Source organism: Rattus norvegicus, chromosome 15 (genome assembly GCF_036323735.1).
Source record: "Rattus norvegicus strain BN/NHsdMcwi chromosome 15, GRCr8, whole genome shotgun sequence".
NCBI lineage: Eukaryota > Metazoa > Chordata > Mammalia > Rodentia > Muridae > Rattus > Rattus norvegicus.
The window spans coordinates 39,211,047-39,228,254 of NC_086033.1; the positions used below are offsets into that span (position 1 = coordinate 39,211,047).

Consider the following 17,208-nt stretch of genomic DNA (forward strand, 5'->3'; position numbering starts at 1 on the left):
TTTAATGATTAACTTTTTTGAACATCACACAGCAAAAACTAGGAAAAGCACCAGCACCCTATAATGTGATTTTATTATCTTTTCTTTGGACATGCAGAGGAATGACCATCATTGTTTTATTCTGGAGGGAAGCATCCTACACACACACACACACACACACACACACACACACACACACACACACACACAACACCACTGACTTAGGTATTAAAATATGGTTCTAAGAATTAAAAAAAAATGAAATAGCAGTGATTCAATTAAAATCACAAAAGAAGAACAAATATGGCAGAGACTTGCCTCTTGGTGACCCCAGGCTCTGAGAGCTGACAGTGGGTGGTAACCAGACAGCCTGTTCCTCTGGAGATAGATGAACTGTGGGAGAGCAACTTCAGAAAGAACAGAACAGCAAGAGGTTGAGATCACGCACTTTCTGTTAGCAGCTTGTCTGATGTGCCAGGGTGGCCTAGGCTCACTCTGCCTGACAGGGCTCTCCTGAGTTTTCTTCCTGACTCTATAAGACACTCATTCCCCCTGCTCCTTAGGGTGACAGGCCCGGAAAGGCAATGTTTGGTGACAGATAGTATTTCTGTGTGCTTGTCTAATGGACGAAGCATTTTCTACAGCTGACTGGGACCCACAGTTTCTGCCAGTGTCAAAAGCAGGTTGGATGGATCGTGTCTAGTTTGAGAAAGGATTTGAACAGAGAGTCTCACAGTTAGTTTCAAAATTACATGTGTAATAGCATCATGAAATTGCCATCTTAACCTGGGACCATCCATACTTAAATCTTGACTCAGTTCTCTTATCTAGAGAGAACTTAAAGAAGAAACTCTTCTCTTGAGTGTTCATTTCTTCTCAGCTGCTCCAAAGTCTAGGAAACAGAGCAGAAGGTATGCGGGAGACCTTGTGAGACACAGCTGGCCTTTCCAAGGTCTCTCCTGCTCTCTGAGAATGAGTCGGGACTGAGCCTTCAGAGCCTACAGTCTTTGGCTTCCCATCAGCAGGCTCCATGGTCACCAGTAGAAGCTTCAGTTCACAAAGCCAACCGGATTTTCTCCAAGGGGACAAATAGATGGGACACGGAAGAGGGCAGGACAGGACTGGAAGCTGGAGGGGAGGGAGAAGCCTCTGGGTTGCACTGTTACTGAATAGAAAGCAAAGAAGCAAACTGTTGACTCAGTGTCCCACTCCTGAAGTTTTACCATGCCCTTCCAGAACACGAGCCAGAGTGGAGACTGAGTCCACCACTAAGCTTGGAAGTCAGGCCAAGTGGACCAAACGTTTTCAAGTGGAGATCAAACTCGAAACTTTCCAAATGTGGTAAAGCCAGGGTATCGTTGCACAGTATCATTATGTGCTCCGTGCCAGATGCTGCCCCTGTGTCACCATTCCTGGGTCCCATACAGTTTGTCACATTTTATCACTTCTTAAATGTTGCTGTTAGTAGGTTATTTCTGGGTCCCATCTAATTTTGGCATGTTCAGTTTTTAAGTAACTCATAAATCAACAAATAAAAAGAAAACTGTGCTTACACACAGCAAAGGAGGCAGCGCTCACAATTGCAGATCTGCAGCAGAAATTTCTTTGCCTTATTTAGCCAAACTCTGTAGGGGGCATGACAATGGCCTGGAGCAGCTAGGAGGAGGGGGAGAAAGCAGGATTGGTTTTAAGCTCCTTCCTACCTAAACTCTCTGAAACTTGACCTCCCAGTTACATGGCAGGCATTCCTGGAACTCTTGAACCATCTGAAATATTTGAGGTCAGATAGATGATTCCCCCAAACAATACAGTCTCCACAGGTCACTGGCTGGTGGCATTCAATTGCTGTCAAATCCAGGAGAAGATTGAAGCCAGACCCCAATCTAAACTTGTGACTTGAGGCTCCAGCACAGTCTTAAGATCTCACTGCTCCTTCTGACCCCACAGTTCTCCCTGTGACAGTCCTACAAGGTCACCCAAATCCAAGTCCCTCCTAAGCTATCAGCCCTATGATTAACACACAGATGCCCCTGGACTTTATTATGGGGATAGATCTGAATATCAACACTGTAAGCTAAAATAGCTTCAGCAGAAATTGCATTTAATGTACACAGCCTGCCCAGCTTCCTCGCTTAGCCTGGTCCACCTTAAATGTTCTCAGAACACTTCATCATCATCATGCAGAGAACCTATTATATAAGATGGTCTTGAATGTCCCGTGTTGTTTATTGTCGACAGCACTGAAAGTGAAGACAGATGGGTGCCCTTTCACTCCATGAGGAGTTGAAATAGTCAAACCGCAGTAGGTAGGAGACTAATGTTCCCACACTGGCACTCAGTCCAAAGAGCCAGTGTCTTTCTCTTCATAGCACTCAAATTGGTTTAGGAGCTGATCATGTCTCATCTGCAATAAAGTCCAATTGTGTTTGTTAACACTGGAGAGGGGCTTGTAGAGGAATTTACCCAAGACTTCCCATGTGCTAGCCCTCAGCTCCCCCAAACCCACAGCAAGCATGTTTTCACATAACATCAGGGATGGGGAAAAGTGTCGGGGAGGGAGACCAGTAGTCCCAAATGGTTAGTCGGAATGTGTGGGCAGAATGCTGCTGCTGCAATCTTGGGTGAAATTTCCTGACCCCAGATCACTTATTAACTCTTTTTAGGGAGAAGTGAAGCCCTTCTCACTTACCCTCCTCCTGTAAGAACCGAGGCCTATAGACTACACCTGGGAGATTGCCGTCCTGATAATTGGCCATTCCAAGAAACCCTTGCCCCTGCTGGGGTGCCTTATTCCTGAACACCCCTTGACACAGTGACTTCCCTTTGGGGAAGCCTGCATGGAGTAAGGGGCAGTTACGGGAGATGGCTGAGGGAAGTCACATAGCAGGTATGTTAACAGAGGCCAGGAGTCACTGAGATGATCCCAGGTGTAGGACAAGAGCTCTCATGGCTGCTGCCAGGGGCTGCAGTTCCAACCCAGGTCTCGACAGCATCCACTTGAGCCCAAAGCATGTATCCCCCTCCCCCTCACAATCACTGCTCATCCAGAGTAGCAGCAGCTAAGCCTTCAGCTTGCAGAGCACCCAGGAAGTGTCCTTGGAGAGCAGGACAGAGGTTTCTGGGTTTCTTGAAAAGTTCTTGATTTGTTCTGCCAGCCCTAAGTTAGGAGCATAAGGCCTGACGACTTTGTGAAGGGTGCTTGGCCGCGGTGGAGTCCTGTCCTGTGGACATCAGCGTGTCCTTCTGCTGTCAGTAAAGAAGGAGTACCGCAGGCAGGGCTGCAGGGATGAGCTGTCATCAAGGACCCAGGGGACTCTGGCCTTCAGGGTCTGATGGTACAAGAGACTGCTATGGCCAGAAACAGCACACCCAGGTCCTGCCCAAACCCAGAAGTCTCCATGTAGAGAGTCCAGGTGGGACATCGTCATCCCCAGATGCTATGATGTTGTTTGCCAGGCTACTGCTCACCCTGAAACCAGGTGGAGCTGGAACTGGGGAGGGCCTCGTTTTGAAGTTCTCCCCTTAATCTTCTGCCAGCAAAGCGAGAAGAAAGCTTTTATGATAGAGTGCACAGAGAGAGAGAGAGAGAGAGAGAGAGAGAGAGAGAGAGAGAGAGAGACCGCCAAGTCCCCTGGGAACCAGCACTGAGATGTGAAGAATACAGGCCTGTGAGTGCATGAGCCCTGTCCACCAGGCCTCCTGACCAAATTCCAGCTGATGTCCTTCCTGTCTCTGACTGACTCTGTCCCCACCCCTCAGGCACCTGGGATAGTCTTAATCCTTCTGCCCTTGGTTATATAATGTGCAGTGCTTAGGAATGGAGAGTGCACACACACACACACACACACACACACACACACACACACACACATGCACTCACATGCACACTCATATACATATATGTGATTCTGGTCTTTCTGTTGCTGTGATAAACACCATGACCAAACACACTCGGGGTGAGGGTGTTTCATCTTCCAACTCCCAATCACAATCCACCACTGAGGGAGGTCATGGCAAGAACCCAAGGCAGGAGCCTGGCGGCAGAACCTGTGGAAGAATGCCATTTGTCGGCTTACTCATTGGCTTGTCCCAGCTAGCTTTCTTATGTGGGCCAGGTCCACCTGCCATGGGATAGTGCCACTCCATGGGCCAGGCCCTCCTATATCAATCAATCAATCAAGACAACAGTCATAGAGAAGGCCACAGGCTAATCTGATCCAGGCAGTTCTTCAGTTCCCTCTTCCCATATTGCCATTGGTTGTGTCAGGTTGTCAATCAAAACTTACCAGCACAAATGGTCCCACAGATCCCAGGCTGACTTCAAACTCCCTATGTAGCCAAGGACAGACAACCTTGACCTTCTAATGCTTCTGACTCCACTCATCAGTGCTGGGATTTCAGGCCTGAGTCGTCACATCTCTGCTGCTCAAGGCTTTATGCATGCTAGTCAAGCACCAATGGAACCACACCCAAGTAGGGTTTTGCATATTTTTTTAAATTTTTTTTTAATTTTTTTTTATTAACTTGAGTATTTCTTATATACATTTCAAGTGTTATTCCCTTTTCCGGTTTCCGGGCAAACATCCCCCTCCCCCCTCCCCTTCCTTATGGGTGTTCCCCTCCCAACCCTCCCCCCATTGCCGCCCTCCCCCCATAGTCTAGTTCACTGGGGGTTCAGTCTTAGCAGGACCCAGGGCTTCCCCTTCCACTGGTGCTCTTACTAGGATATTCATTGCTACCTATGGGGTCAGAGTCCAGGGTCAGTCCATGTATAGTCTTTAGGTAGTGGCTTAGTCCCTGGAAGCTCTGGTTGCTTGACATTGTTGTACTTTTGGGGTCTCGAGCCCCTTCAAGCTCTTCCAGTTCTTTCTCTGATTCCTTCAACGGGGGACCTATTCTCAGTTCAGTGGTTTGCTGCTGGCATTCGCCTCTGTATTTGCTGTATTCTGGCTGTGTCTCTCAGGAGCGATCTACATCCGGCTCCTGTCGGTCTGCACTTCTTTGCTTCATCCATCTTGTCTAATTGGGTGGCTTATATGTATGGGCCACATGTGGGGCAGGCTCTGAATGGGTGTTCCTTCAGTCTCTGTTTTAATCTTTGCCTCTCCCTTCCCTGCCAAGGGTATTCTTTTTCCTCATTTAAAGAAGGAGTGAAGCATTCACATTTTGATCATCCGTCTTGAGTTTCGTTTGTTCTAGGGATCTAGGGTAATTCAAGCATTTGGGCTAATAGCCACTTATCAATGAGTACATACCATGTATGTCTTTCTGTGATTGGGTTAGCTCACTCAGGATGATATTTTCCAGTTCCAACCATTTGCCTACGAATTTCATAAACTCGTTGTTTTTGATAGCTGAGTAATATTCCATTGTGTAGATGTACCACATTTTCTGTATCCATTCCTCTGTTGAAGGGCATCTGGGTTCTTTCCAGTTTCTGGCTATTATAAATAAGGCTGCGATGAACATAGTGGAGCACGTGTCTCTTTTATATGTTGAAGCATCTTTTGGGTATATGCCCAAGAGAGGTATAGCTGGATCCTCAGGCAGTTCAATGTCCAATTTTGTGAGGAACCTCCAGACTGATTTCCAGAATGGTTTTACCAGTCTGCAATCCCACCAACAATGGAGGAGTGTTCCTCTTTCTCCACATCCTCGCCAGCATCTGCTGTCCCCTGAGTTTTTGATCTTAGCCATTCTCACTGGTGTGAGGTGAAATCTCAGGGTTGTTTTGATTTGCATTTCCCTTATGACTAAAGATGTTGAACATTTCTTTAGGTGTTTCTCAGCCATTCGGCATTCCTCAGCTGTGAATTCTTTGTTTAGCTCTGAACCCCATTTTTAATAGGGTTATTTGTTTCCCTGCGGTCTAACTTCTTGAGTTCTTTGTATATTTTGGATATAAGGCCTCTATCTGTTGTAGGATTGGTAAAGATCTTTTCCCAATCTGTTGGTTGCCGTTTTGTCCTAACCACAGTGTCCTTTGCCTTACAGAAGCTTTGCAGTTTTATGAGATCCCATTTGTCGATTCTTGATCTTAGAGCATAAGCCATTGGTGTTTTGTTCAGGAAATTTTTTCCAGTGCCCATGTGTTCTAGATGCTTCCCTAGTTTTTCTTCTATTAGTTTGAGTGTGTCTGGTTTGATGTGGAGGTCCTTGATCCACTTGGACTTAAGCTTTAAGCACTAGAACACACTAAACTAAAAGCAGCAGTTTCTTACTGAACAGTTCCGAGTTTCAGTTTAGGATGGGCCGGGAAGCACACAGTAATTGACAGTCGCACATTAGGAAAGTGTTTAGCATTCCGAGTTGTCCACACGACACTAGGGAAGGCTGTAATATGTGTACTTTGCTGTAAGAAAAAACTAGGCCACCAGTTGTGGGCTGGGGTGTAGCTTGGCTTAGAGAGCCTGCTAGACACACTGGGCTCTGGGTTCTCTCCACCTTCATGGAAGGAAGAGACCTGTTGAGGCATGGAGGCCATAGTGTAGGGGTAGCATTCTGATTTGTCCCGTGTGCTGTGACCTCCAGGACTAGAGCTTAAAGAATGGCTGAAGACTTAGAGCCTGGAGTTCCAGTGTCAGCTGTAAGTGACCAGGGTGTGACTTTGGGACAGCTGTGCAGGGCTGGGTTCTTTCCCCAGCACCATGAACAATAAAGCATCCACCCAGTTTGCTTTGATGGCTAATTTTACCATCTTGTGGTGACATAGTTCTGTAGAACTCTTTTTTATTTTTCGTCCTCAGCTGTCACAGTATCGTGCATTTTGTGAGCCACACAATTAAGCTGACATTTGTTTTTTGTTTGTTCTTTTGGCCACAAGTAAACATGCTTAAACAACAGCCTCCTTCTGCTGTTGCATTACACAATCTCAAAATACCAGAGGGCTTTCATCTTAGTTTTGCAAACTATTAATTGCAAAATACTTCCACATACAATGAAGAAAGGTAATAGAACGTTAAGTGGGAAAGTCGGATGCAGAGAAGTTTCTCACTCCACTCAGCTTGTGTCCTCGGCTGGCCTCGTGCCTCCTGGTCCCACTTTAGCCAAAGGGAATCCCTCCAGGTGCCCTGCACACAGGACAGGAAGGACAACCAACCCCCGGGGTTGAAGAAGTACAGTTGACTCTAGGCATCAAGAAAGACTCACAGGTCCCAAGTGCTTGAGGTCCTCTCATAAAACGGAGCAGGGCCCACCCAGAAGCTATGCGTGGTGCAGCCTCCGGAACACACAGAAAACAGCCAACAAGACGCAGATGCAGATGTGATCCAGATGCCCACTGTGGTGCGCCCAGCTGAGGATGGGAAGTATTCACAAAGAACTGTCTCTGTGCTGCACGTGCACCTATCCTCAGCTGGTCGGGCCTGGGACTGTGAAACTCACGTTACGGAGAGGCTGTACGTTTTCGTGCTGTGCTGGGTTAACACAAGTCCTGTAACCACCCTGGGAGGCAGGCACTGTTTAAGGGGTTTGTTCTGGTTTTATTTATATGCACGTCACCACATGCATGCAGTGCCCAGAGAGACCAGAAAAGGGTATGAGATCCCTCGGGACTGTACTTACAGACACTTGTAAGACACTGTGTGAGTACCAGGAACAGAACCTGAGTCCTTTAGGAGAACAGCCAGTGCTCTTAACCTCTGAGCCATCTCTCCAACTCGAGTTACTACTTTTAACCCTATTTTGTGGATGAGGAAGCTGGAGCCCAGGGAAGTCAGGCATCTTTCAAGAGAGGTCGGGCACACTGTTGTGAAATTGGTGTGAGTCCCACACCTGTGGGTTTCAGCCCCACGTTGAATCTCATGCCTTCATCTTGGGGCCCTTCTTCTATCTTCTTTGCTCTGCCTCAGTGGCCTGGGCCACCTGCTCCTGCCTTCCATTAGCTCTACATCCACGCCAGAGTGGCTGCACTTCTTGTTTCCTTCTGGGATCAGAGACCTGGGAATCATCTCTCAATCCTGTCACTGCCCCTGTGGCCCACTAAGGTCAGTGCTTAGAGCAGGTGCTTACAAAGAGGCAGAGGTAGAATCCATCAGGACTAACCTGGTGATGGCCGCTCGGTGCCTTAGGTCCCAGATGGTGAGCTCTTGTTCAGATGGTCCAGGTTCTGCTTACTGAGTCTGGTGGAAAAAGTCAGATGTGTGACCTTAGACCAGAACTATTCTTTATTGTTTGTTTGTTTGTTTTCTCTGCAAGACACCTGTAGCCGCTGCCCTGAGGCTGTTGTAGGCACTCAAAGCTTTGGCCTGCCTCCTGGTGGGTGACCTTGGAGACTGGCAGGACATTATGACCTATTGTGGAAGACATTGCATGGACCTGAGGCCTCCCTGCGGCTTAGCTGCCTTTTTGTCCAGATCAGCAGGCCTTGTTATCATGGTCTCCAGCCACCATTCAGCAGGCTTGGTGAGCTATGTCAGGAACCGGATGCCGGCACCGGTCCCTCTGTGGTCACTCTCTCCAGTTCTCGATAACTCACCTGAGTCCTGCTCTTTGTGAGGGCCATGGCTGAGGTTCCTGGGGGCTCACGGGGAGCACTCTAGCTGTCTCAGGCCATGGCTTGCTATTTCAACTACACGATTCAGTACACTTTGTTTCGTGTGGCTGCTCCAGCCAGATGGCATGCATGCGCCTGTACTATTTGCTGGCCTTTTCTAAGTCCCTGGCGCCTCTCCATGTTTGCATTTCCAGGGCTTTATGTCCCTGACATTAATAACTGTGCTGAGATCCTGTCCTCCTCAGGGTAATACTTTGCATTTTTCCACAGTGGACCTCCTCTGATTTTCTTCCTTTAATTCCTGCCTCCTGCTTCTTATCCTATTCTCTTTGAGTGGGAGGCCGATTTAGTTTCAGTGAATGGTCAGCTGCCCTCTGTTCTCTCAAGAGGGAGGGGACCACACCAAAGATAATTAGCTTCCTTTTGTTGATGGCATCCTGCTGTCTCCAGTCTCGAATGTGAGAGTTTGTTCAAGTCCAGGTTCTGCCTGCTGAGGCTGGCAGAAGAGCTGAATGTGTGCCCTGGGGCTGCTCCCTGCGACTGCGATGGCCTTCCTGGGTTCTTCTTGACGAGGCGTCATGGTATTGCATGGAAACTTGGGGCTCATCTCTAAAACAGTGCATTTTGTATACACAAATATTTCAAAGCCTGAAAAGTAAACCCATATCTCCTGTACAGGATGTAAGTCGGTTACTATACAAAGGAGTGGTTATCTTGGTCCATTTCCTGTCGTTATAACACAATACTCAAGGCTGGACACTTTATAAAGAAAGAGGTTCATTGATCTCAGTTTTCTGGATCAATCAGTGAAGAGCATGATATTGGCATTCTGGCCAGGATCCTCTCTTGGCTGTATCACACAATGGCAGAGAACTGGCAGGGCTATCAGCCATGTGCAGAACAAGTCACATAGTAAGAATTTGCCAGTGATATTATATTCTGGGGTCAGGCTTAAACTAATTTAAAAACAATTAATCAATAAAACCACTTCCTCAGCCCCTCTCTTTCTGCTTGCCCCATTCTTCCCCTCCATACTGTTCTACTAACCTACTTCCATGGCACATTTATGTGTCTAGTCGAGATGTCTCTTAGGAGAGAAAGCACACAGTATTGGTTTGGGGGTGTTTGGGAAGTTGTTTGTTTTTTGTGGGGTTTTGTTTGGTTTGATTCTGTTTTGTTTTTTGTTGTTGCTTTGTTTTGTTTTTCGAACCTGGCTTACTGTGCTTACCATAATTTACCCAAGTTCTATTCTTCTGCAAAGGACATCCCTTCATTCTCTAGAGCTAAATAAACTCCGCAGTGTGTGTGAGCCACGTGGATGTGCTTTTTCCACAACCAGGACCCCAAGAGAACTATATTGTTAATCTCTTGAGCTAATTACCTCCCACTTAGCCACAACTCTTAAAGGCTCCCCAACTTCCCAGCACTGCCTGCCACATTGGAAGACAGGTTTCCAGAATGTGAACCTTTTGGAGAGAAAAGCACAGTGAATCCATGGTAGAGGTTACATTGTGATTTCAGGGAGAGCCCCCTAACAGCAAATAGAGGTGTGGGACCAGACAAGGGAAGGTTTCTTGGCCTTCAGATGGGAGGCAGGGAGGGTCTCATTAAAATAATTAAAAATAAAGCAGAGATAACTGTAATCAGAATCGTGCAAGTCCTACCTGGGGAAAATGGGGTACTCAGTAGTCGGCTTTCAACCTCCCCTGGTTTTCGTTCTCACCCCGAAGGCACTCCCTACCGATGTGTTCTACCCATTTATCTCAAGATCTCGAGATATTTTGATTCAGGTACAGATGGGCCTCAGCAGGCTTGTAACATTCATTTCTGGTTTGGGAGCCGCCTTTGATCTCCAGCCTCTCATCTCTGACTTTGAAGATGGTTTGCAAGTGTTTCTATCTCAGGATCCCATCTCCCTGCAAACTGACCTCACTATGCCTCATCCCTGGGCACTCTAGGAAGACATCAGCTCTACAGGACAGTTAGAACTGAACCCCTCAGAGATGCCACTTCCTAACCACACCCAAAAGCTCTGCCTGTCTGATGGCTCTTGAGAAAGTAGGTCACAGGGTCAATGAACCCCAGTAGCTTGTAGTGATGATCCCGTGAAAATGGCTGGGGTTTTGTTCTAGGTCTGTCTTCCTCCATATTTACACTTAGTAATTAATTATGAAAGGGTTCTTTCTGACCTAGATGTATTCTGTAAATCTAAGATCATGGTATTGGATACCTCTTCATCTTCCCTCAGAATTGGGCGGGTTTTCAAACATTTCTCATATAGGATGTATTTTGAGCATCCCTAACCTGGAAACCAAATTCTTCAAAAGCTCCAAAATCCAAAACTTTTAAAATTCTGCCAAAAAACCCCACTAGAAACTCCATGCCCCACCTCAATTGCACTTCATGCCCAAACATTGCATAAAGTCAACCCCAGACTATATACACACATGTTACCTATGAAACATAAAAATCATATTTAAGTTTGAGCTCCCCAGATATATTATACTTATGCAAACATTCCAAAATCTAAAAAAATACAAACAGCAACAACGAACCCCAAATCCCAATCCTGTCTGGTCTTGAGCATTATCGGATTAGCATCACTCTGCCAGGTCTGTCCCCAAGTACCACTCTCCCAGCATTGACAGCTTTGAAAACAAATGATCTGAAGCCTTGTAAGGTGCAACAAAGGCAAGATTCTGAGCATCCCTTGGCCAATCTGTGGAACTCTCCTGTTTTCTACATCCCACCAGCAGCCCTGGCCTCTTTTGTCCTCAGGATGTCTCCTTTATAAGGCAGAGGAAGGACAGACCTAGAGCCAAGGGGATCACGGATTCTTGGGTAACTGGAGATAGATTCTGTCTTGGGACCTAGCCACAGTCGTGTGATGAAGTTCTTACTCCAGGAACCCTTCAGCATCCCCTAAAGCTGCTTCCTAATGCTTTTGATAAACTAGGAACCGAGTTCCTCTGGTTAAGCAGTGTCTATGACTGAAAGACAGGGTTCTTCCTTATTTTTTGAGTAATGGTGATTTAAGATGCTTTAAACTCTGGGAAACCTGAGGGAGTAGAGTCCATTCCTGTCTCCTGAGCAGAAGAGCACATGAGCTCATGGGGACAGGCTGTCCTGTACCTTACTCCTAGTAACAAGCCAGGAGAGTGCAGGAGAGACCAAGAGGCCCCATCATCACTCCCTCAGTGAGTGTCCTTTTATACACACATCAGAGGTTACCAGGGGACACGTTGTACCTCACCACCCATGATTTCCTTCACTTTCCCCTTATCCTGATGACTAATTGTATGTCACCTGGGCCCAGCTAGAGTCATTTGGGAAGAGCGACTGTCGATTGACATAAGATCTGTATGTAGGCAAACCTGCAGAAAGCAGGCTGAGCAAGCCTTGAGGAGCAAGCCGTGAGCAGCACGCCTCCATGGCCTCTGTTTCAGTTCTTGCATCGAGGTTCCTGCCCTTACTTCATTGATGGAATGTTATCTGGAAGTGTAAGATTAAATAAATCCTTTCCTCCCCAAGTTGTTCTTGGTCATGGTATTTTATCATAGGATTAGATACTTGGCACTCACCCAATCTCTAGTGACTTTGCTATGAGACTGTCTCCTAGGGATGTGAGAAGCTACACCCGTAAAATCTCACTAACATGGCTGCCTAAACATGAGCTCAACAAGGACAACAGCAATAGGACAAGCTAAATGAGAAGGGGGAAAAGCATTTAAGACCTGAAAACCCTGTACAAATAACAACAGGCAACTAAGAGGTGCCCAGCAGGAGAAATCGCCTTCCCCAGTAAAGAGCACACAAACTGGTTATGCAATACCAAGTGGTCAGCCCTGAAAATATACAAGTAACATTATACTGTCTGAACAGGCTGTGTGTGTGTGTGTGTGTGTGTGTGTGTGTGTGTGTGTGTGTGTGTGTGTGTGTTTAGGAACTTAATGACCTAGTAGTTCTTTCCAAACATCTGTAGTGTTAGTGATCCCTTCCCCCATCTCTCCCTCTGCCCTACCTTCCCATCTCCTCCCCACCCTACCCCCCATTACTCCTCTTTCCTTTTTCCCTGGGCTTTTTGAGCCCAGTCCATGTCCCTACATAGACACAGAATGCCAATGCCAGTTCTGACCCAGGCACCCCATTACAATCCTGAAAAGACAGAACCAAGTTTATCAGCAATTTTTACCGACACTCAGGCTTTGTTCATGTGTTCCTTGGTGACCCCTGCCTGCACAGACACCTTTGTGAAGCTTTCTTCTCTGGGGCAGGGCAGCAGCCAGCTATGACCTGCTGTGAGGGCTCTTTGTTGGGATGATGGCGTGCAAGCTCTGTGTCTGGGATGGAGTGTGGTGTAGGTGAAATCTAGACCTCAGTGTCAGGAGTGGGATGGAGGGGAGGAACCCACCTGCTGCTTGAAGTTCTGTCACAGGAAGGAGTGCAGAGGCACCTCAAACCCTCCTGCCTCCTCCCTCCTCCCTTCTGCATCAGATTAACCACCCCACTCAGTAGCTGACCTGCTGGAGAGAAAGAACAATGCGACATTTAGCAACCTGCACAGGGCCAGAAGGCACCTGGACCTGCCTGAATCCACCTCCTCAGGGGCTCTCTGTTGGGAAAAGTCCCGGAGAAAGGGACCTGCTGCAGTTTCTGCCCTTCCCAAGGTAAAGGCTGTTGCTACTTTGGTACCTGTTTGGCTTGGAGTACCCTGCAGTCTATCCTCTTGCACCAGGAGGGTGACAGCCAGTGATGCAGATGAGATACTCCTACCCAGCCAGCGCTTGCTAATGGGAAAGAGGAATGAAGATCGGCTGGCCCTGCTGCTCTCTTTCCCCAGGATGCACTGCTACAGGAAAGTGCGAACCATGGCCAGAGCAGGCACCATCTCTCCAGCTCTGAACCATCTCTGCAGCTCCAAGCATTACAGTTGGTCTTTCCAAGAGCCAGGCCTGTGGTGCTGCTCAGCCAGCAGAGGCCATGCCCAGACTCCTCCCATGCCCCTAGCCACAGGCTAAGGTCTTCAGACCCCATCTGCAGCTCTGCAGTAGGGTGTCACTGTACACAGTACCTGGTTGCCATTCCCTGACTATTTTTTCCTACTAAGCACTTGTGTTTAATGTATAGAGGAAACATTGAGCGAGCTTGTGGAGAGCAGGGGCTTCAACTCCACAGTAACTCCAAAGGCCTTCAACAAGTTCATCTCACTGCTCCCCACTTTTATGTTCACTAGCCCCAGTCTTTCTTCAAACACAACTACATCTACATTGTTGAACATTTTTTTTTCTTTTCCTCATCAATCTTTAGGAGGAAAAGATAGGAGAATATCCAGTGAGGCTAGCCTGGGCTCCACTTCCAGTGTGAGGCAAGCCTGGGCTCTACTTCCAGTGTGGGGCTAGCCTGGGTTCCATCTCCAATGTGAGGCTAGCCTGGGTTCCATCTCCAGTGTAAGGCTAGCCTGGTCTTCATCTCCAGTGTGAGACTAACCTGGGTTCCATCTCCAGTGTGGGGCTATCCTGGCCTTCATCTCTAGTGTGAGGCTAGCCAGGCCACCATAGTGAATGCTGCCTGGCACTCAGGAGCAAAGGCAATGGGACCAAGAGTTCAAAGTCTGGGTGAAGAGACGGCTTAGTGGGTAAAGTACAATCACGAGGATTGGAATTCGGATCCCCAGCACCTATGTAAACATCTGGGCATGTCAACACGTGCCTATAACCCTAGAGAGGAAGACACGGGTGGATTTGGCTAGCCAGTCTAGCCCAAATGGCAAGTCCCAAGTTCAGTAAGAGACACTGTTTTGAAAAAAAGAAAAGACAGAAAGAAGATAGAGAGATCTGACACATCAGATTCACATGATAGTTACTTTTCTTATTTCTGTAACAAAATAACTGAGGAAAGTAACCTAAGGAAAGGTTTCTTTTAGATTACAGTTTGGGGGGGTAGAAGCCTTCATGTATGGAAACAGGCAGCAGGAGTGCGAGGGGCTAGTCTGATTTCATTCAGTCAGGAAACAAGAGACATGTGGTGTTCAGCTCACTTACCTGTTGTTTTTGTTTGGTTTGGTTTGGTTTGTTTATTTGCGTTTTCAAGACAGGATTTCTCTGTGTAGCCTTGGCTGTCTTAGAATTCCACCTGTAGACCAGGCTGACCTTTAACTCAGAGACCCATCTACCCCCACCTCCCAAGAGCTGGGTGAAAGGCGTACATCAACAGGCCCATCTCTTGCTGCTTCTTTTTTTTTCTCCCTCAGGACTCGATTCTGTGGAGGGATGCTGCTCGAGTTCAAAGTTGTCTTCCCTTCCCTTTTAACGCTCTCTGGAACCCTCACACCTATGCAGAGAGGTGTCTCGTGGCGATTCTACACCCAGTCAGGCTGAAAATGAAGATAACCATCACACTTCACTTCATAGTCAGTTTGAGGCCAGCCTGGGCTACCTGAGACACAAAAAGAAACCCATCTTGTATTGATCATGTCTTTTTCAATTAGTTTCCCCTTGTCTGTAGTTCATTGGAACAAGCAGAACGAGCAGAATTTAAAGTTGATCATAGTCGATTCTGTCCATCTATGTCACAGTTTTTTATTTGAGTGGTTTATTGAGGCAGGATTTGTCTATGTAACCCTGACTATCCTGGAACTCTCAAACCCAGAGATCTGCCTGCCTCTGCCTCCTGAGTGCTGGAATTAAAGGCATGAGCCATCATGCCTGGTTACAATTTGTTTTTAAATATCCCATTGAAGAAATATTCCCCTATCAAAGGCCAAAAAGAATAGTCTCTTTCATTATTCAAAAATATTTTGGTTGGGGATTTAGCTCAGTGGTAGAGCACTTGCCTAGCAAGCCCAAGGCCCTGTGTTCGGTCCCCAGCTCCGAAAAAAAAAATATTTTTTTGGAGTGGAACCCAGAGCCTCATGCAAGCTAAGCAGAGGTCCACCTCCGACCAACATCCCCAGCCCTTCCCTTTATTTTAGTCTAAAAGTTTCAAGGTTTGCCTGGACTATTTAGATCTTCCATTCACACAGAGCTTGCACTGGGCATGGTAAAGGAGACCTCTGGTTTACAATGTTCACACCGAACATTGTCCTGGCACTGGTGCCTGTGTGCCCCAGCTCTATGCCTTGTCCTCACTCCTCTGTTGGCTGCTGGCTGAGTCCCAAGGCTCTGCTTGTCTGTGGTGTAATGCTGCAAAGACAGCAGTGCCTTCTCTCCTTCACACCCGCACATCAGAGGAGCTCTGTCCTCCAGGAACATTGGCAAAGTTCATTGAACAAAGAAAAACAAAACAAACAACTAAGCAAGTAAAACCAGCATGAGTTCAGTTGCAAACTAGCAGGGGTTTTAGATTGCAGCTTGTTAAAATTTATCTGCAAACTGTGCTAAATCACTCACAGTGACAATGAATTAGGCACCTCCAGCAGGCTTTTCTGTCCGCAGTGTGTTTTATTTGTCCATTTAAACATTAGTGCATTTGTTTTTCTGGTCTGTGCATGTGTGTGCATATGTGTGAATGTGTGCATGTATGTGTGTATGTACTCGTGTTTGTGCATGTGCGTGTGCGTGCATGAGTGCGTGCGCATGTATGTGTGTGTGTGTTTACACAATGACTCACTTTCACAATACCCATGAATGTTAGGATTTTTGCCTTAAAATTGACTTGGTCTAATGCTAATTTAACAATCTCAGCTTTTTTTTTAGATCAGTTTGGACTTGGATTTTTTGTACGGATTTGCATTGAACTGTCTTTGTTCTGTTCCAGGCATGTTCACTATTGTTCTGAAGTGAACCTGATAGTGCTGTATTCAGTACTGATCCGTAACTGTGCTGACTAATGTGATTTTACTTCTGATTCACCACACTCTTTCTTCTCCTCTCCTACTTGGAGTTTTTAGATTTTCTGTAACCTGACTGTCTTTCTCCAGTGGTCTGAAAGGAGTGTGACTGTTGTTTCTGCTTTCCAAGCTTACACTTAAGATTGTAGATGGCGTATCCAACTTCACAGTGTCTGGTGGCATCTTTGATCTTTGCAATGACATAAAGACTGGAGATGTCAACTCTGGTCTCATTTCTGTCTTTCATGGCAGTACTCTGGAGAAACAGCTTCCTGCTCCTTCCTTCATGAAGCAGCTCTGATGATGTAGGATTGGGAAGGCTACTGACCTATCTAAAGGGGAACAGTGATGTTTGCACCCATGCTCACCTATCACCGCAATCAAGATCATGAACTCAAATGACTCTGTTTCCAAAGCCCAAGCAGCCAGAACAGTCACAGCTACAGCAGCCGCTCGCGTGAGTGTGACACACGCTCCCTTTATTTGCTCGCCTTTGTTTTACTGTTTTGTCCAAGTTGGTCTCTTTTTTCTTGAATAAACAGTAGCTCTGTGAATGCTATGCACCGCACATTTACTCCTTTGCCTTTGTGTTTGAATGGAGCACTAGCGGATACAGAATTCTGTATCCTGACAGTTTCTCAGCATTTGGAGAGCACTGTTCTATGCCAAGGGAATAAATGGGAATGTTACAGAGATATCAGCACTGCCCTGGGCATTGCAGCACGATTCATAATACACAAGATATAGAAATAACCCGGTGTCCATCAATGAACAAAATAGAAGAGAGTATATCACCATGAAATACACACGATCCACGTGTAGGAAGTGACATAATCTGGGCATGGAGAGACATGTGGTTTTACCTGTGAAGGGGAGCTCGGGGAGATGTTGATCAAAGGACCCAATG

At 46.8% G+C, this 17,208-nt stretch overlaps 1 protein-coding gene across 1 annotated transcript in view; it reads left to right on the plus strand.

Annotated features, from left to right (window-relative positions):
- Positions 1 to 16,869, plus strand: part of Mipep (mitochondrial intermediate peptidase) — a 125,615-nt gene extending 108,746 nt beyond the window's left edge. The window contains exon 19 of the mRNA XM_039093685.2: positions 16,554 to 16,869. Coding sequence (XP_038949613.1) covers positions 16,554 to 16,591 — 38 coding nt within the window. The 3' untranslated portion in view covers positions 16,592 to 16,869. The remainder of the gene's footprint in view (positions 1 to 16,553) is intronic.
- Positions 16,870 to 17,208: the final 339 nt, after the last annotated feature.